The sequence below is a fragment of the Dermacentor albipictus genome, chromosome 1, assembly GCF_038994185.2.
Source record: "Dermacentor albipictus isolate Rhodes 1998 colony chromosome 1, USDA_Dalb.pri_finalv2, whole genome shotgun sequence".
Classification (NCBI taxonomy): Eukaryota; Metazoa; Arthropoda; class Arachnida; order Ixodida; family Ixodidae; genus Dermacentor; species Dermacentor albipictus.
Window position 1 is genome coordinate 187,563,102 of NC_091821.1, and position 20,888 is coordinate 187,583,989.

The 20,888-nt window shown below is 44.9% G+C and overlaps 1 protein-coding gene across 6 annotated transcripts in view; it reads right to left on the reverse strand.

The window, feature by feature from the left end:
• The window catches only part of LRR (Leucine-rich repeat), a 222,823-nt gene that overhangs the window by 93,798 nt on the left and 108,137 nt on the right, over positions 1–20,888 (reverse strand). For all 6 annotated transcript variants that reach the window (XM_070530645.1, XM_070530643.1, XM_070530642.1 and 3 more), the window contains 3 exons: positions 7,126–7,225; positions 1,932–2,090; positions 1,560–1,697 (listed from right to left, as the gene is read on the reverse strand). In XM_070530645.1, coding sequence (XP_070386746.1) covers positions 1,560–1,697; positions 1,932–2,090; positions 7,126–7,225 — 397 coding nt within the window. The remainder of the gene's footprint in view (positions 1–1,559; positions 1,698–1,931; positions 2,091–7,125; positions 7,226–20,888) is intronic.

Consider the following 20,888-nt stretch of genomic DNA (forward strand, 5'->3'; position numbering starts at 1 on the left):
TTAGACGTTCTAGAACATTGCTCTACCACTTTAACTTGAGTTTCTGGTAACCTTTAGTGTCCCTTTAAGTTGCTCATGAACTTTGAATGTCACAGTCTCCTGTGGAACGATCAGTCAGCTGTATCTGACTGTTGGTACGCAGACTGATGTTTGTTACACATTCTGGGATCTACCTAGCCATAACTGCATCCGATGGTTTGATGATGCATTCGTATAAAATGGCCATAGAGCAAGTAATTTCATTTGATTAAATTGCTCCTGAGCCCGCCTGTAGCTATCACAGCCTCCGAGCAGCATGATGGTTTAGATGGCACAAGGTCGCCCAATAAATTGTTAACGATTCAGTCCCCATCTCTGCCTGCCAGCCTGTCTGCACACCATCATACCTGTGTGGCAATATCCTGAACCTGTGACCTTTAACTCCTTAATCACGGTGCAGCATAACGTAAATTACAGAAAGGACATGCTGATTGATGTACTGCATCTGAGTGCATACTAATACAAGGCACAAATTCCCAGCCCAAAAGCTCAGAAATGTAAGCTCTGTCATGTTGAAAAATTTCTTACATGTTAGTACTGTAGAACTTCATTCGTGGGTTAGAAGGAATGTGAGAAAAAATTTTATAACCGGGAAAATGTGCAATTGTGCAATCGAAGTCATTAAATACTTGGCAGACTCAAATGTAGCTGACACATACATAATGCAAAGTATTGCGCGAATCGTTGCAGCATGACATGCTGACGTGCACTGCACTGGTAGGGTTCAAGCAGCCGTGGGTCAGCAGCAAATTCGGGTGGGGCATTTTGGCCGGAAGTTTTGACAGGCCCACTCAGCGGTGCCGATGCATGTACTGCTGGTGAGGCCCGAGCAGCCCAAGGTGCACTTGGTTGTTTGCCTATTATGTAGTGTTTAATGACGGCAACAGGAAACCGAAATGAAATGAAGCTGGTGGGCAACACCAAAATACGATGCTACCAGAGAGAAACATGACGCTCACTTGGCACCCTATGCAGTAGAGAATGGCAGTGCGTTTGGGTTACTTATCGTCTATTAAAAGCATGCTGTACGCTTCCGACATTTTAACCAGAGGCGCTGTGAAACAGATAGGTGAACACACCTATCACAGTAGCGTTGGCTGCAATAGCTGTGAATGCAAGCATGCGACATATAGCAACCCACGAGATTTACTGGTACCGAAAGAGGAAACTGAGTGCGAGCTGGAATTTTCACATGGCACGGGTGGGCAAGTACTGTGGGGAAGCTGCCGTGGCAGGTACCTACTGCTCTCGATAATGCGTGCCTTGTGGCTTTTCTCATTCACATGGGGTCTAACGGTCGGAAAATGTATCATACAATCACAGTTTCGCGATGCACTGAACGATGGTGCCAAAAGACACTGTTTACCAGGAACATATTAACCGGTAAAAAGAAGCGTAACTGTATTAGGTCATTTTTTGTGTTCTTGATCGCGAACGTTGGCACCAGGAAATCATATGAAGCAGGATTGTATCAACGACATTCTACTGTAATGCAAAAGTGACTATGATGAAGTACTCACTTCTCAAGTGCATATGCAATATCTTGAAAACCTTGTGCGGGTGTAGAATTACGATCCCACAGAATGGTTTTCAGCTTCGAGTTTATTTGCAGGGCCTTGGCGAGGGTCTTTGCACCATTCAGGCCCATGTAGTTACCACTGGAAAAAAGGAACTCGTAAAAGCAGTCAGCAAAATAAAACTTTCGTACACTGTATGTGTCCATGCATAGCAAATAGCTTGGCTTGAAACACAGAAACCTTTTTGCTCAGTGTATTAAGAAAGTCAATTGATGTGCGTGATATAGTGGCTGCACCACAGCAGTTTAAAGTTTGTGTGCTTGCCATAACAAATGCAAAGATGACAGTGATGGGAAAGCAAAAAAATAAACTCACGTGATATCAATTGAAGTGAGGCATTGGTTACTACCAAGTGCATTAATAACAAGACACAATTCGCCACGAAGCTTTGAGTCTGCCAATGAAAGATATTCAAGAGAGGAGTCCTTTTCTTGAATCAGCTGCACAACTGCTTCCATTACACGAGTTACGTGCCTGAAAAAAAAACAAAGACCACACATTTCATTAAGACCCTACCCAATAATTCAAGGTAAAGCCTATAGCTAAAAGTAAAGGCCAGTAAGTTGTTGTCAGTAATGTGCAGCTGGCCTTTACTTTCGTCCAATAGGCTTTGCGATAGGTCTCACCGACTCCTTCGACGCTGGTGGGAGGGAGATGGGAGAGGGGTGACAAAGGCATGCTGTGTGGGTACACAACACAAAGGTAGGCGTGGCAAAGCGGCTTGCTTTTTTTCCCCCAAGGATTTTGCATTATTTTCCCTTTTAGTACACACCCAGTAACCAGACTTTATTATTATAACTGGAAACGTAGCATGAGAACATTGTAGAAGTGTCTTTCAATACTTTTTTGGGTCACGAAACTTCTGGCCAAGTTTGCTATAGGGACAGCAGCTACCACTAGGGGCTCCACTGCAGATAAGGAGGCTACGATCACCGGTGTCGTTGACTGGCTTTGGCTGTTTATTTATGGCCTTAACAAGAGGGCGAGCTAAAGTCCTTCAAAGCAAACCCCCTTCACTTTGCGCTGAAGGATGCCTCACCAAAAAGAATTGTGCCAGTGACACACCGTACGACGGAATCTGCCTTATGTTTTCAGTAAGCACCGAAGTAAAACTGATGGCGCTGCTTGCATGTGAAGCTGCCTGACGCACAGCAGACCAAAATATATGGGCAGTGCGCTGACCGCCACGTGTCGCGCTTTATCGTGCACGTCGCACGAAATGGTGTTTGTAGTGGCATTGTTTGTGCTAAACACATTCGTAAATGTGCTAAACGCATTTACGAATGTGTTTAGCAAACCGTAGCTCTACTAGAGTGCACTAGAATATTTAGCTCCACCCACAGCCAGTCTGGAGCGCACATCTGGTCAGACGCCGGTTGCGCATTTCAGACTGACGGCGCTTCACCGCATGCACACTACCAGAGGTGAGCATGGCGATGGCGACATCTGCAACGGGCCTAGCGGCATGTGTTTTATAGTATGGCTGCAACAAAAATTCATGCCGAGACAAATTAGCTGTCCGCTAAATACCATAAACTACCTTAAAAGCAATAAATTATAAACAAGACAAAGTGTTTTGAGAACTTTTCAGTTGTTGATGGGCTGTGCACAAGGCTTACTACGCCTTTACACCCATAAAGTTGTTCGGATATTTCCCCTTTCACAAGGGGCTCTTACCTAAAATGAGATGGTCCTTTCTCATGTGTCAGCTCGTGTGAACGCCTTTCTGGTAGATGTCCCTTAGTTCAAAAGACTTTGGTGTGCCCATGTGTCAGGGGTATTAGAATAGATGGGTTAAGGCTTGATCACACAAGGCCAACATGATGCCAATGTTGGTCTGCAGTGTGCGCAACTTTTCGTGTTTTAATAACTAATTATACAAGCGGTGCATTTGTTCACACTGGCGGCACGAACAGCTACAACTGGTTGTTCGCTTCAAACACTGTATAAACCGCACAGTGCTGACACAAAATAAAATATTACAAGACATGCCGATTTGCAAATGTGAGTACTGTCAAGCTACCCGAGAATAGTTAGACATGATAGCATGATACGAGCGACCGACGGCTACATGGGCCCCTTTGAAAACAGCAACTGGTAAGGGGGGTGGGGGCGGGCGTGTAACTTTTTTTTTTAGCAGCATGGCTAATGTTAGCTAAGACAAGTTTCGGCAGCTCATTTCATCCTTCCCTCTGCAGCCTAAACGACACTTCTGCACACAAGAAGTCTTTGGCATTGTTCTCCGAGCTCCTGAAGAACATTCGAGCTTTCTGCACACGCAAAAAGGCCAAAAGAGTGCATAAAGCGGCTACAAAAATCACATGAAAACACCGGTCAGCTGCTTCGTCGCTTGCTGAGTGCCCCCACAATGTGCCTCTTCTGAACCGGTGGCACTGCCACGTGGCCACTGTTGGCAGCATATGAAGCTTTCCCATAGCATGAAGAAGTTTCGTGAACAGTAAAAAAGGTATCCAAGGACTGACTATAGTAAGCCGTTTAATTTACTGTAGAACACATACAAAAGTTGATGGTGCATTGGCTGCTCACTGTTATGTCCAATTATTGCTAAAGGCTGTATCATTATAAGTGGGTTCAACTGTACATTTTAGTGCCAAAGAGAGATGAGTTCAATAAAAGTGACAGAGTGAAAGAGTGAGCAGGTTGAAATGAATCCAAAGTTTGAGTAGTAGGAAACATTTTACTTCCAATGTGTTTGATATTCAATGTTGTGGTGGCTGTCGCAGACCCTTCAGACCAAACAGTGCACTTAAATATAATGCAAGTGAAGTGCAAAAAACAGCAATAGATGGAGGGTACAACACATTTGCTAACTTCAACAAATGATTAATTATTATTGTTATAATTAGGTTAGCGCATGTGTTGTACCCCCCCCCCCCCCCGTCTCTCCCTGTTTTTTGCATTTCACTTGCAGTAGTATGTCGTAACAACTAGGCCAAGTTTCCACCCTTTTCATGGTAAAGCATTCATGCAGGATAGATTTGTGCACTATATAAACGAAGTTTTGCTTAAAAAGTGACAGCCAATCACCAGCTTCCCTTTTGATGACAATACATGTTATATCAAGTAGCAATGCATCACAGGCAAATGCTAACTTGGTAAAACTGACATAAAGAGAGGGCCATATCTGATGATAAGCTTTGCACATAACCAACCACCATAACATCGCATACGTATTCTATATGTGCGATGTCTTGGTGAAAAGAAAACTTAACAGTAAAACAAAGGAAACAGAAACTAACCACAAGGACAAAGGTGCTGTCCTTGTATGGTTCTTTTTTTTGTCTTTGTCAGGGTGTCTACCAAGTTGACATTTCCAAATTCCCTGAGTTTTCCAGGTTTTCCCTGAGTGCCTTTGCGAAATTCCCTGAGTGATGCAGAACTATGCTCATGTCAAGACGGGCTTAAACCATATTGCCCGATGCTGTCACCCTCTAGTAAGCACATGAAAAAGAAAAAACACTTAATCCAATTTGAATACTAAGGAGTAGTGCTTATGTTATTCAAAAAGAGAATATAAGAGAGGGGTTAGAAAAATGTACAGCAAATAAAATGTCTTTACAAAAAAAATGCAAATCGAGCCAGACATTCTCAAATACAAATAAGAAGGAGATGCATACAGAAGCAAATATTTTCGAATGTGAGCTATTTCTATCAACTGATAGCAAGCTCAGTGGTATGGGGCCCGAACTTTGTCGCAATTGAGATTCTCTCACAACAGCTCTAAGTTAACCTCAAGTGTCCTGACATATTCACAGCCCACGCACAGCGCCTCACTGTTGCGTTTCACTGCTTAGAGTTTATTTTGGTTTGGATGAGGGCCACCTGCATCTCAGCATTAGCCAACACTTTGTTTTTTGAGCTCAAGATTCTTAAAAGTGGCGGCAGCACGTTTGCTTTCACGTTCATCCCTCAATGCGTAGGTCCTTTCTGTTCTTGTCCTCCTTCCGCCACTCGTTCACCCCACAGAGAATTTGAAGCATCTTCTTGGTCAGTTGCACAGTCCACGTCCGATTTTTTTTACTCCCTAGGAACCACGAAAACGTCCGAAAAATCGGCCAGTTGGAAAAAATAAATGCATGTCATTTATTGCCCTTAAGGGCTCAAACTGCCACAGGCACATTCAGAAACACTCTGAAGGCCTGTCGGTACACGTATTAGGCATATCAGTGATCGTACTGCAACAGGAAATACCGGGTGCACGCGTGTATAATTAAGGAATATGTGCTGTGTCCCGTGGCAATAGCCCCTTCCCAAGCTTGTTATGCTTCACTACAATACTTTTGAGTATGCTTCACCAAGTAACATTTCTGTACAGAGGCGAAGCTGACTTTCAGGAACCGACATTATGCAACGCACCGTGCTTTCCAAGCTTCTAAGCGAATTGCGAGGACCACAAAGGAAGAGTTGGTGGCGTTGCTGAGAGCAGTCAATTTCTTCAATGAAAAACATGGCACCCAACGGCAAGAAGCTTAATAGCGAACATCGAAGCAGCTAGGTCTAGCGTTGCTGCAGTGGCAGCTACGGCTGCCACCACATCTGCGTGCGAGAGCGCCGGTTCGAGGCGGCGAGGTAATCAACACGGCAGCGATGGTGGTGGCTTTGATTAATGCCGTTTCAGACCTGCAGTCACAGTAAAAAGTCCGGAAAATCGGACAGCGAAGGGTTCTCGCGTCTCGCGTCCGACTTTCTAATAAATTGACTCTATGGGGTACTATGTGGTGGTGCCACGAAGCTTTCCAAATTATTGTACATCCCGGAAAGTCGGTCATTGACTGCACACTGGCAATGCCTCCAGCTGACGACAGGCCGACGTCAAAGCCTGTCGTCCGCCGACGTCAAACGATCCGACGAGCCGACGTCAAAGACGATTCATTATGATTCTGTTGCTCGCACCAGCATTACCGCAACTTTCGACCCTTTCAATAAAATTACAGCAAATTTTCCCTGACAGAGGCACAAATTTCCCGAGTTCTCCCCGAGTTTTTCCAGAGTACTCAAAATCACTGAGAATTCCCGAAGTCCCCAGTTAGCAGACACCCAGCTTTGTGCAGTGTTGTGCTGTGAAGCTTGATTTTTAACAAGATGCACCAACCAACCAAACGAGCTTACTGTTAATGCCATGGCAAATGCTACGTGCATTAAATTCTTCCTGCTGGTCACCAGACTGTACAATGTAAAAAACCAATCCTAATTTTACTACTTTTTTTCTATTTTATCAATAGTACAGGTATGTTTTAGAAAAAGTAGACAACTATTCAGCAAATTGTGGACAACTAAATTGCTGTAAGTCAATTTGTACAGTGCAAAAAGATAACAATTGATCACCTTTTTATTTACTAGTACCGTCCATTGTTCTTTAGACATGCATCATTTGTAAAAAGATTCAACAGTGACCAGGACGTGTCAACCATACTGAGAGTAAATACAGCCAAGAAATCACGATCTAATTAGCTGACACTTGACCACTGTAAAGTAACATCACTCTTACTTTGTCTTCATGTTGGTGAAGTTCCTTCCTATCGAAAGCCGTTTGATGGATTGATTTTTTCCAACAGCTGCCACAATGTTGGCTAAATCTTGGTCAAAATCTGAAGGAGAAAAGACCCAATGTAGACACACAGTAAATATGCACACCATTTGTGAAAGTGTACAGGCATGCATGAACAGGAATGTCACAGTTCTATGGCAGGACTTGATGAAACTCCCGGTACTTGAAAACTTTTATCATTAGGATGAGTGATCTTTTTTACAGCTTTGGAGCACTGATGATGCAAAAGAAGCCCCATCACATGACCCAAAGCCAGCTTTTGTGAAGAATTTTAACATTTCATGTAATAAATAAAATAATGTGGCCAGCATGCTATGATAAATACATGACTGTTGTATCTACAATGAATATAAACTGGTATAAAATGTAAGCATATACAGTAATCCCTCGTTATAACAAAGTCGGTGGGATGGTAAAAAATTTCTTATAAGCGGTAATTTGGTATAAGCACCCACTCGAGAAAACCTAAAGCAGTCAAAGTTTAATTGTGCCACAACTGTGACGAAGTCAAAATACAATGTATTCAGTGAAGCACAACTTCATTCAGGTGAAAAAAAGGCAGTCAGCCTTGGCTGTTTCAAGTTTTTACCGGGCGCAAACAACCCCTCCTCGAATTTGATCAAGCGTTCACGAGGTCATGGTTACCACCAATGTATTCAACCTTATTTCGCAGCAGGCATATGTACTCCCGCGTCTGCACCATAGCTAGCACTTCACGTGGCTCTTTGTCCTCGTCGGGGCCACCAACAGTGTCAATTAATATCTCCGCATCCTTCGCTGGGGCGACCACGAGAGCAGCAGTGTCAGCCAACGCGAATGTCTTGAAGTCGCCTTCTACCTCTTGGCCAATAATTTTATGAACAGCTTCGTACAGGTCGCTGCAAGTCTGGTCATCGTCAGCGCCGTTGACGATGGCATGGGAATAGGTGGCGTGCGCAAAGCAGTTGGCCACATTAAAAGGTGCGAGTTCTTTCTATGAAAAGTTCAGCAAATGGATTGCACCAAGCAAATCAATGTTGTACCTCTTGCTGGCACGCTATGAGCATGCGCTGCAAAAGAGACTTGCAGTGCAGGTTCCGGGTTGTCTCAATGATGCCCTGATCCATCGATCCAAGTAGCGCGGTTGTGTTTGCAGGCAAAAATTCCACAGCAATCACCTTGAGGTTGTCAATCTTCCTGTGGCTCGGACAATTGTCAATTATTTAAAGCCCTTGCCGATTCTTAGCGTTGAACCGAGTATCCAGAAGGCCCAGATAGTCTTCAAAAATAGCAGCAATCATCCATGCTCGCTTGCTACTTCTGTAGATGCATTCCTTGGGAATAGTTGCATTTTGGAAGTACCACATCTTCTCTCCCTTTCCCAGTATAAACAAGGGAAGTTTGTCCTTGCCTGTTGCATTGGCACCAAACAGCACTGTGACACGCTCCTAGCTCTGTTTTCCTCTAGATGAGGATGCGCCAGTGGTCGTGAACGTGTGATTCGGTAGCATCTTGTAGAAAAATGCAGCCTCATCTAGGTTGTAGATGTCTTCGTCTTCATACTTTTCAAGTAAAGCTTGGAGCTGATGTTGGCGCCGTACGGAGCCATTTATCACTGTAGACCACAAAAGCACACATGAGGCACGCCTAACGAAGCACTCCGAATAACACAGAATCACATGGACTGCAGCACGGATCCAAATGCACACACCATCACCGCCAAAGTGACTGAATGCAGTGGGCAATGATGAAGGCAGAAGCTTCAAAATGTCGTCAGGGCCTCTAACTTTCCTCGTCAGAGCGTGCTGTTGATGGTGACGGTTGCAGTGGTGGGCTTGGCATCGGCTTCACGTGTAGCGGAAGAAAGGCGATCGGAGTTGTGGAGACCAAGAAGCAGGAACCGTGGAAGGGCACCCGTTGGTTGAAGATTGTGCTCGGGAGGGCAGGCTGGAAGACAGCAGCTTTGGAGGAACAGCGACATTGAAACTGGCAGCGTGGAGGCGAGGAGTTGACATGAAGGCAAGTCAGAGGAGTGACTGGCGTCCAAACGGCTTGGAGTCTGGAGGGCGAATGGGGAGGGGAAGGCAGTGGACGCTTTTATGGGGGGGGGGGGCTGGAAAGGTTACAGAAGACTACGACAGTATCGTGCTGGAAAGCACCACAAATGTCGTGGCTTGAGTCTGAAGTTGTGTTGGTATGCAGCGTGATCATGAAAAAAGAATGGTTTTGCAGTAGAGGCTTTGCATAATCACTGGGCAATCTTTTCACGAAGTGTAGAGCCGTGAAGTTTGCAAAACGAGAGATATTCGGCGCACTGTTGTTGACAACACTGTGCTAATTCTGCTTTTTGAGTGTCGGTGTTCACGCACCGTTGTGCCCATGCCATTGACAAATGTCTAGGAATAAAATTCAATGACCCTACCATGCATTCAGACCATTTTTCTAAGGTCTGAATCGAGCATGGCCGGCTCGAGAAAATTGCTGGGGAAATACCAGCTTGCGTTGATTTGCCATGTTGACAGCCTGACTCGGCGCTGGTGACACTCGGATTTTTCATGTTTTTGGCAAGTTATCGGTTGATTTGCACTGTCAAAAGTGCAATGAAGCTAGGAGCGCTGTTTTACTGCGATGCAGGCCGATTATGGCGAGTGGCAAGCGAATTTCTAGACTGGCTTCCCCAAAGTCGTCTTCCCGATTTGTTAACGTAGCTCCTCGCGCTGAATGTGGCACTTATAATCAGAGGGACACTTCTTTTATGCTTTTAGCAGGTTTCAGTGTCATAAGTGCTCTTTAGACTAAGCAATAAAACTCTGCTCATTGAGCATACCCCGTGTAATGTAATGGCATAAATTTGCCCATGGTCTTTTGGCCACTTTTCGGCATCCAAGAGGCCGCGGTTTTCCGGCATCACAAAGCGCCAGGGAAACTTTATGTGAAAGAGCATGTGATTATTTCAACATTTTTCTGCTCAACACAGCTCCTTACCACAGCAACAGCATGTTCGATTTGTTTTGTGAGAAGTCTGCAAATTCATTTGAGATTGATTACAGGTAACACTGCTAAAGAAAATATGGAGGCTGCAAGACTACTTTCTATGAAATGCCAATTTTATTGTTTTTCTGTATTTAATTGCCAGATCATTGTGCCATTTGGCATTTGTTCTACGACAAGATTTTTTGCACCATATAAGCTATGCTACATAATGCACAAGTGCATTTAAATTGAATTGTAACTGCACAGTAGGTTATTAACACTTCAGTCTAGGGTTCCACGGACCAAAACTATGATCCGATATGAGGCATGCAGTAGCAGAGGTGTTCTGATTATTACAGGCTACCTAGGGTTCTACAACATGCACTCAAAGCACGGTACATGAATGAATGAATGAATGAATGAATGAATGAATGAATGAATGAATGAATGAATGTATGTATGGTGTTTATTGGCACAAGGGCCAGGTATGGCCAAAGAGCGCCAGGTCTGTGCTGATGCGTTCGCAATGTAGTTATGAGTTATACGAGGTTTATGTGACGTGGCTGTAAAGGGGCCTTAAAAATGGTTGCTCTAGAGTGTGTAAAATCTATCTGCAATAAGATTATTTCGGTGACAAATGATGCTTTCTATGAGCATTAAAATCCATCATGAAAGAATGATGCAAAATAGAAAATATGTGAAATGGTAAAATTACCTGGAGCACTACTGGCTCGCCAGAGCCTTTGAAACACAAGGGCCTAGAGGCATGTGCTATATGAAACAGCTATCACAGCGGCATCCTCTGCAGAGAGGAGACGCTACGAATGTGCGGGGCTACTAACATGCAACACAACATCTTTCAGAAAACCTAGGACTGCGTTGGTGTCAAAGAGCGGTTCTGGGCCGAGCAACATTACAGGATGAAGGGGGACGTGCTGCCGGTATGCTAGGGGAAAATGTTTCTTTCTCTCAGATTCGGCTGCCCGACACTCCAGGAGAACGTGGAGGACGGTCAGCCTCTCCCCGCATCTACCACAGGTTGTACGATCATTTTCAGTGAGTAAAAATTTATGCGTGCCAAATGTGTGTCCTATTCTGAGACGACAGAATAGGACATCTGCTCGCCGTGATTTTGTTGGGGAGGGCCAAGAACCTGTGGCTTTATCAGGTGCAGTTTGTTATTTATTTCTTCGTCCCACATGCATTGCCAGTGGTTTCGTAGTTTCCTTCTTAAGAAAGGCTTCAGGTCTGTGACAGAGACCGAAGCAGTAGGATTGACCGCACGGAATGAAATTAATGTGGCCATCTGGTCCGCTAGAACGTTACCCTCGATGCCCCTATGTCCAGGCACCCAGCATATAATCACATGTTGGTTAGATATATATGCTTTACACAAGACGGAATAGAGTTCATTATTTACTGGATTTTTGTGGTTACAGAATGACATCAAGGCCTTCCCAACACTAAGGGAGTCCGTATATATAACTGATTTCTGGAGTTTTGATTTCTTTACATGCTTTACAGCCGACAATTGTGCGTAGGCCTCAGCCGTAAATATACTAGTTGCCAGATGCAGTACATCGGATTCCGAGAAGGATGGACCGACGGCCGCATAGGACACTCCGTGTGACTTCGATGCGTCTGTGTAGAACTCTGTGCAGGAGTGTTTGTACTGGAGTTCCCGGAAATGCATTTGGATTTCAATCTCTGGAGCGTGCTTTGTAACTTGCATGAAAGATGTATCACATTGTATCAACTGCCACTCCCAAGGAGGTAGCAGCTTGGCTGGATGCATTAGGCGAAGCTCGAGGAGTGGGACACGCATTTCATCACTAAGCTCCCTCACACACAGCGAGAAAGGCTATCTTATGGAGGGACGATTGCGAAAGAGTGTAGCATATGTCATATCATTAACGGTATTAAAACACGGATGTTGAGGATTAGAGTGGACTTTCATAAAATATGTTTGGCTGATGTATGTTCTCTGCATATGAAGTGACCACTCATTTGATTCTACATATAAACTTTCAATATGACTTGTTCTGAAAGTGCCCGTGGCCAGTCGTATTCCTAGATGGTGGATCGGATCTAGCATCTTTAGCGTGCTCGGGGCGGCAGAATGATAGATCACGGCACCGTAGTTCAACCGTGATCGAATGAGGCTCTTGTAAAGATTCATTAAACATTTCCTGTCGCTGCCCCTTTTGTGTGAGATAAAACTTTCAGTAAGTTCATTTTTTTTAAGCATTTGACCTTGAGATACATTATGTGTGGAATAAAAGTTAGTTTAGAATCAAGTATGATGCCTAAGAACTTGTGTTCTTTGTTCACAGGTATTCGCTGACCATACATTTCGATATAGGGATCTGCAATGAGCCCTTTGTTTCTCGTGAAAAGCACGCAAGAACTCTTGTTAGGGTTCACTTTAAATCCGTTTTCGCCTGCCCATATGGACACTTTGTTCAAGCCCTGTTGTACTTGCCTCTCACATACTGTAAGGTTGCAGGATTTGAAACCTATCTGTATGTCATCTACGTGAACAGAATAAAAAATGGCTGGCGGTAATGAAGCACGAAGGGTGTTCCTTTTCACGATAAACAGCGCGCAGATAAGCACACCTCCTTGAGGTACACCAGTTTCTTGGATAAAAGGTCGCGACAATACATTGCCGATTTTAACGCGGAAGGTACGTTTGGACAAATAGCTTTCTAGTATATTTAACATATTTCCACGAATGCCCATTTCTGATAAGTCTTGAAAGATCCCGCACCGCCACCATTGTGTCATACGCCTTTTCCATATCGAGAAATATCGATAAGAAGAACTGTTTATGCATAAATGCGTCCCGGATATTTCCTTCAATACGTACAAGATGGTCAGTTGTGGAGCGCCCTTCTCGGAAGCTGCCCTGGTAGGGATCAAGCCTTTTGCTCTGTTCAAGGAAATGGATGAGTCGCCGATTTATCATTTTTTCAGATACCTTACAAATGCAACTTGTGAGGGCTATCGGGTGGTAACTTGCCACTGAGGAAGGGTCTTTGCCTTGTTTCAAAACAGGGACCACAATGGTTTCTTTCCATGCGGTTGGAAGGTAATGAATGAATGTGTGGTTTTTATTGGCGCAAAGGCCAGGTATGGCCAAAAAGCGCCAGGCAAGTGTTAATGATTTTGCAGTGGAGTGATGGGTTCTATGGAGTTGATGTGACGTGGCTGTAAAGGGGCCTAAAATATAGTCGCTGTAAAGTGCGCAAAATGTACGTGTAATAAAATTATGGTGATGACAAATGACGTGTACTATGAGCATTGAGGTGCATTTCAAAATAATGATACAATATTAAAAATTGCATAAGTTTCTAAAATTCACTAGAGCACCATGGCCTCGTTAGAGCCCTTGCGACACAAGGGCCTGGAGGCATGTGCTATATAAAACAACTATCACAGCGGCATCCTCTGGAAAAAGGATGCGCTACGAATTTATTGGGCTCATAACATATAAGACAACCTCATTTAAAAAATTGAGGACTACATTGGTGTTGAAAAATGGTTCCTTACCAAGAAACATAGCTGGGTGAAGAGGTATGCAATAATGATATGCAAGAGGAAAATGTTTCTTTCTTTCAGATTCGGCTTTGCGACACTCCAAGAGGACGTAGAGAACGGTCAGCCTTTCACCACATCGACCACAGGTTGGCGGCTCCATCACCAGTAAGCCGAAAATTGTGAGTACCAAATGTGTGCCCTATTCTGAGGCGGCAGAAAAGGACATCTGTTCGCCGTGATTTTATTGGGGAGGGCCAAAAACCTAACTGTGGCTTTATAACGTGTAGTTTGTTTATTTCTGCATTCCACATGCATTGCCAGTGTTGTTGCAGTTTCTTGCGCAAGAAAGGCTTCAGATCTGTGACAGGAACAGCAGCTGTAGGAAAAGTGTTTAGTGATGTGAGCGATGTGGCCATTTCATCAGCCACTACATTACCCTTGATACCTCTATGGCCATGTACCCAGCATATCACTACATGTATATGTGATAGATAAATAGTGCATAAGAGGGAGTAAAGTTCAAAGAAAACAGGATTTTTAAGCTTTTGTAATGAAAATAATGCTTTTACGAGACTTAGCGAGTCTGCGTATACAATTGCTCTGTCGAATTTTAATTTCTGTATATGTTTTACTGCAGATAGTACTGCATAGGTTTCTGCAGTAAAGATAGTTGTTTGCGGGTTCAATAAGTCAGATTTAGAAAGAGAGGCACCAACAGCAGTATAAGATACACCAGCATGTGATTTTGACGCGTCTGTGTAGTATTCGGAGCAGCTGTACTTCGACTGAAGTTCACAGAAATGCATAGCGATTTCGAGGTCAGGTGCGTGCTTTGTGACCTCTACAAAGGATACGTAAGTCTACCACCTGCCACTCCCAGGGCGGTAATAGCTTAGCTGGAGGCACTAGGCGATGTTCGAGAACAGGGACATTCATTTCCGTGCTACGTGCTCTTGCACGCAGTGAGAAAGGAAGTCTCATAGAGGGTTTATTATGAAAAAGTGTTTCACACATCAAGTCATTAACAGTTTTGAAACACGGATGTTCTTTATTGGAGCGCACATTGAGAAAATAGGTAAAGCTGATGTACGTTCTCTGAAAATGTAGTGACCACTCGTCTGACTCTGCATATAGACTTTCCACCGGGCTTGTTCTAAATGCACCAGTGGCCAGGCGGATACCCAGACGATGAACGGGGTCTAACATCTTTAGCGCACTCGTTGCAGCAGAGTGATATACTACGGCACCATAATCTAATCGTGATCTAACTAGGCTCCTGTAAAGATTTAAGAGGCACCTCCTGTCGCTACCCCATATAGTGTGGGATAGAACTTTAAGTTCATGGTTTTTAGACATTTTTCTTTAAGATATTTTATGTGTGAAATGAAAGTGAGCCTGGAGTCGAGAATAACACCTAGAAATTTGTGCTCTTTCTTGAAAGGAATTTGTTGTCTACCCAGTTTTACACAGGGATCAGGTACCAGGCCTCTCTTTCTTGTGAAGAGAACACAAGAGCTTTTGTGCAGGTTGATTTTAAATCCATTTTGGTCTGCCCACTTGGACACCTTGTTTAAGCCCTGCTGTACCTGTCTTTCACACACTGTAAGGTTTCAGGATTTGAAACCTATCTGTATATCATCTACATAGACAGAATAAAAAATGGCCGATGGCAGTGAAGGACGAAGTGTGTTCGTTTTAATGATAAAGAGAGTGCAACTGAGTACTCCTCCCTGGGGTACACCTATTTCTTGTATAAAAGGTCGTGACAATATGTTGCCGATTTTCATGCGGAAGCTACGATTTGACAAATAGCTTTCAATTATGTTCAGCATATTTCCACGGATGCCCATTTCCGACAGGTCTCGCAAGCTCCCGTAACGCCATGCCGTGTCATACGCTTTTTCCATGTCAAGGAATATCGATAGGAAATGCTATCTATGTATAAATGCATCGCGGATATTTCCTTCAATGCGCACCAGATGATCGGTTGTCGATCGCCCTTCTCTGAAGCCACACTGATAAGGATCGAGCATATTGTTGAGCTCAAGGAAATGTATAAGTCTGCGATTTATCATTTTTTCAAAAATCTTACACATACAATTTGTTAGAGCTATCGGACGATAACTTGTTGCCATGGAAGGGTCTTTTCCCTGCTTTAGAACAGGAACCACAATCGCTTCTTTCCATGTGGATGGGAGGTATCCCGAAGCCCAAATAGTGTTGAATAGTGTAAGAGGTGCAACTTGTGCGTCAGTATGTAGGTTTCTGATCATGTCATACATGACTCTGTCAGGTCCCGGTGCAGTGCTTTTGCATGTGTTCAAGCCAGCTCACAACTCAGCAATACTGAAAGGCCGGTTATACGGTTCATTCTGCCTGGAATTTCGTACGATTGGCTTACGCTTTACTATTTCTTTATGTTTAAGAAAGGATTGGGAATAACGCATTGAGCTCGACACTCGCTCAAAGTGCTCCCCAAGTGAGTCTGCCTGGTCTTTCAGTTTATTGCCCTGTGAGTTTACCAGAGGGAGTGAATATGTTTGTCGCCCTCTTATCCTATTAACCTTGTTCCAGATTTTGGCCTCATCTGTATAGGAGTTTATATTCGAAAAAAACTTCTCCCAACTTTTTCTTCTAGCCTGTCGGCAGGTTCTCCTGCCTTGGGACTTTACTTTCTTAAACTTAATAAGATTCTCCGCAGTGGGAGAGGCGCGTAGCAACCCCCATGCTTTGTTCTATTTTTTACGAGCAATCCTACAATCGTCGTTCTACCACGGGACACGCCGTTTGCATGCCAGGCCATTTACTTCTGATAGGCATTTAGATGCGGCATCTATTATAAAGGCTGTAAAATACTCAACAGCAGCATCAATTCCTAACGAGGACATGTCGTCCCATGATCTACTAGTTAGGGTTCAGAATTTCTCCTAGTCAGCTGTGTCGATCTTCCACCTAGGAGCCTGTGGTGGATATTCGTTTTCTTTAGGTGATCTTAGCAGTATGGGGAAGTGGTCACTTCTGTAGGATTGTTGTTAACTTCCTATTCAAGTTCAGACAGTGGTGACGGGGAAACTAGGCTAAGATCAATTGAAGAAAATTTTTTGTTTGCAAGACAGTAATATGTGGGTGCCTTCTTATTAAGCAGACACGCACTGGAAGAAAAAAAGAACTGCTCAATGAGACGACCTCGCGCATCGATACGAGAGTCTCCCCAAAGGCTGCTGTGTGCATTGAAATCACCCAGAACAACATAAGGTTCTGGCAATTGATCTATAAAGGACTGAAATTCATGTTTGTTTAGTTTGTAATGTGGGGGTACATATATCGAGCAAATAGTGATAAGTTTGTTTAGCAGAACAACTCCAACCACCACTGCTTCAATGGCCGTTCGTAGCTGTAAAGGTTGACACGCTATGCTTTTATGAATAAAAATGGCAAACCGCGTGATGATACGACAGCATCATCGCGATCTTTGCGAAACGTGACATACGGTCGGAGAAAGTTTGTGTGTTGTGGTTTTAGGTGCGTTTCCTGTAGACACAGCACTTTTGGATTATGTTTTTGGATAAGCTCTTGCACATCATCAAGGTTCCCAAGAAGACCTCTGACGTTCCACTGAATTATTTGCGAATCCATATTTGAAGTAAATCGGTGCTGTCTAAACAGAAACAGAAGTGATGCATTAAGTTACAGAGCTCTTTCGAGGCCCTGTAACCAAAGTTTTGCTTTTTTTGAAGCGTTCGAGGGAGCGTCGCCGCTCCTTAGGTGCTTGGTGCGTCGTGAGGATAGGTGTTGTGTCATTGCCTCTTGTGAGGCGCCGGACACGCGCTCTTGCGAGCGAGAAGTTTTTCGGGAGAGTCTCACCTCGGAAGGCAAGACCCCTGCGCCCACCAGCACGGAGGTCGATGGGGCTCCCTGTGGGATTTGGGTGCGCCGGCTGTTGCCAGCGCTGGAAGGGGCCGGGGAGGTTGAGGCAGCCTCGGCTGCGCCTACCTTCGGGCCCACTATCGGTCCTGCGGGATCGCTGCGTGTAGCGCTGCGTGTAGCGCAGGTTGCCGCAGATAACTCTTGTGGGGCCAGCCTGGCCTGTTTGCTGGTTGGATGGAGTAGGCTTACCTACTTCCAGGCACCTGCTCGCTGTACGCGGGCAAGGCACTTCGCAATGGCCGCTGCGACGCTGCCCCCCTGACGCGCCGCATCAGCATAAGGTGTGCAGTGGAACGGTGAGCACCTCTTACGGGCTTCCTTAAACGAAATGTTTTCCTTGACTTTGAGGGTGATTATTTCTTTTTATTTCTTCCAGTTCGGACAGGAGCGTGAATGAGCTGGATGGTCACCACTGCAGTTCACACAGTGAGGTGTGCCACTGCAGTTGTCGGAGGGGTGGCCCTGCACTCCACACTTTGCACAAGTTATTTGACCACGGCAGCCTGCGAACCGTGGCCGAACCTTTGGCATTGGAAACAACGTCTAGGGTTTGGAATATACGGTCGGACAGTTAGCCTAATGTATCCCGTTTCAATGGTTTCCGGCAGAATGCTAGTTGCAAATGTTAAGAACAGGTGTTTGGTTGGAATTTCTTTGTTGTCTCTTCTAAGGATGATACGTTTTACATCGGTCACATTTTGATCTTTCCACCCTTCCAGGAATTCAGCTTCTGTCAAATCCTGAAGGTCTGCCTCTAACACGACTCCGCGTGAGCTATTCATTGATCGGTGTGGTGTAACAGAAACTGGTATGTTACCAAATGTCACCAGACTGCCTAGCCTCCCGTACTGATTTTTCTGAGGGATCTCAAGAAGTAGGTCTCCGCTTGCCATTTTCATCACCTTATAACCTGACCCTAAGGCTTCGGTCAAGGATTTTGAAACTATGAATGGCGAAATGAGCCTGGCCTGTTTTGCAGCGTTCTCACTATGTACAACATGGTATTTCGGATATACCTCTTTTGTGCGGGTCAAACATGTACTTAAGTCATCGGTGCGTCCCCTCTTCTGAGGGTGATGATCAAGTAGGTGGGGAAATGCGGGTGTTCCCATAGTATGTTAGTTTGTTTTCGGCAGCAATGGCGGCCACCCACCATGGAGTCCAACTTGGGGACGCTGCAGCACTTCATGGATAAGGCTGCAGCGCCAGCTGTACATTGCCACTATAACCTAATATATTATACCCAAGGGAAGGCACATACGCAAGGTTAACCCTTGCTGCCGTGGAGAAAGGAAGTAAGTGGAAAAGAGAAGAAGACAGGAAAGATCAAAAAGTAACAGATAAAGACGAAGGTTTGAGGAGAGAGAGACAGGAAGAGGCGACTGCCGATTTCGCCCGGGTGGGTCAGTCTGGGGGTGCCGTCTACGTGATTGCCGTCTACGTGAAGCAGAGGCCAAAGAGGTGTGTTGGGTCCGCCAGGGGGCCTTAAAGATACGAACACCCGGAATCGGCTATACCCCCAGGATACCCTCTTCCCCAGACACGACTAAGCCGCGCACGGCTACACGCGGGAGGGTCCAACCCTCGTGTGCTCGGGTATGTGGTGCCGCAACACACCAAATACCTGCTGACGCAGACGCCCCTGCGGGGCGGTTGGAAGGTACCCTGCATCCCAGATGGTGTTGAAAAGTGTAAGTAGTGTAACTTGCGTATCATTGTGCAACTTTTTGAGCATTTTATACATGATTCTATCAGATCCCGGTTCAGAGCTCTTGCATGCGCTCAAGGCAGCTCTCAACTCTGCAATACTAAAAGGACGGTTGAACGGTTCATTCCGCCGACATTTTCTTATGAGTGGCTTACATTCTTCTATTTGTTTATATTTGAGAAAGGGAAGCATGGTACATGAGTGCTTTTGAATTTTGCCTTAAGAATGCAGCTGCTGCAGCACAGGAATTGAACCCACGGTGTTACAATCGGCAAGCAGGGGCAGTGACCTTCTGGCCTCTCCTGCACCAGTGTGACAAATCACTTCGTGAAGCTAACAATGCGTCCCCTCAGACAGACCTGCAGTGACAACAAGGCAAGACACATTTGGCGGATTGAGTGTTGATTGTTGGTTCACTGTCAGAGTCACCGACAATGGATACAAGAAACACCTGGAAAAGGGCGTTCTACGGCATTTCCTCATGGATTCCAGTAACCACCACAATCGTTTGACAGACGCTCCAGCTAATCGCTGGGTCATCTAAATCTCTGTCTATGAAGCTCCCCTCCTTTCTGTATGTTCAGTGAAAAAAGGTGCAGGAGTGATTGTGTGAACCCCCACCCTCAACACGGGTCCTTCCACGACTTTAGACGCTCCGAACGGACGAAGGTGGGATGGCAGATTTCCCTGGCCTAGGAATCTAGGGAGGACAGAGGGGATTTAAGCAGACTTTTTCGACTCCTCAGTGTGCTTCAATTCAGTCATGCTAGACTGGTGAGACGTAACCTTCTCCACTGCTCATGTAGATATTGTAAATAAACACAGTACTACTCATTCTCAATGATGACACGTTCCTCCCTTCAACAACATCCTTAGCATGGATGAGTCGGACGACGGCACGAGCCAGCTACTCTTTTGAGATGCCCGACGCCAACTCTTACAACTGGCTGGCAGTGGCGAGACGGACTTTGTGTCATGGTGCTATGTCTGCGGTGAGTGCTTGGTTATTGCTGTCTCTCTAGGCTTCATTTTGTGGTTGTTCAGTTTAGAACAAGAGGGAAGACGGATTGCTGACTGTTAGCTAGGTTGTGTTTGCCTAGTTACATTTAGTGAGCAGGACCAAGGCAGTAAAACAGCAATCATGGATTTGAGGACAATTCTGAGAGACAAATTGTTGGTTACTGGTGAGGAATTGGGCCTAGAGATACACAAAGAAATGATGAAATCAGTCAGAGATATTAAAGGTGATTTCTGAACAGGCTAGTGAGGACGACATTGAAATTGGGTTAGAACTGTTTAGGAAAAGAGAGAAACGAGACAGAGAGAGAGAAAAACGGGACAGAGAGAGAAAGAAAGAAGAACAGCACAAAGAGGAATGCGAGAAAGCTCACAAGTTAAGAAAAACGCAAATTGACCTTGAAAGTAAGTGTTTGGAGTTGTCTCGAGCGAGTGAAGCTCTCGAATGATCAAGTGAGGCAGAATCATACTGCATGGACGGGCTGTTAAAGCCATTTGAAGTCAGGAACAACATAGGCTTTTTCCAAGGAAATCTTGAAAAGACTTGTGAGAAGATGAC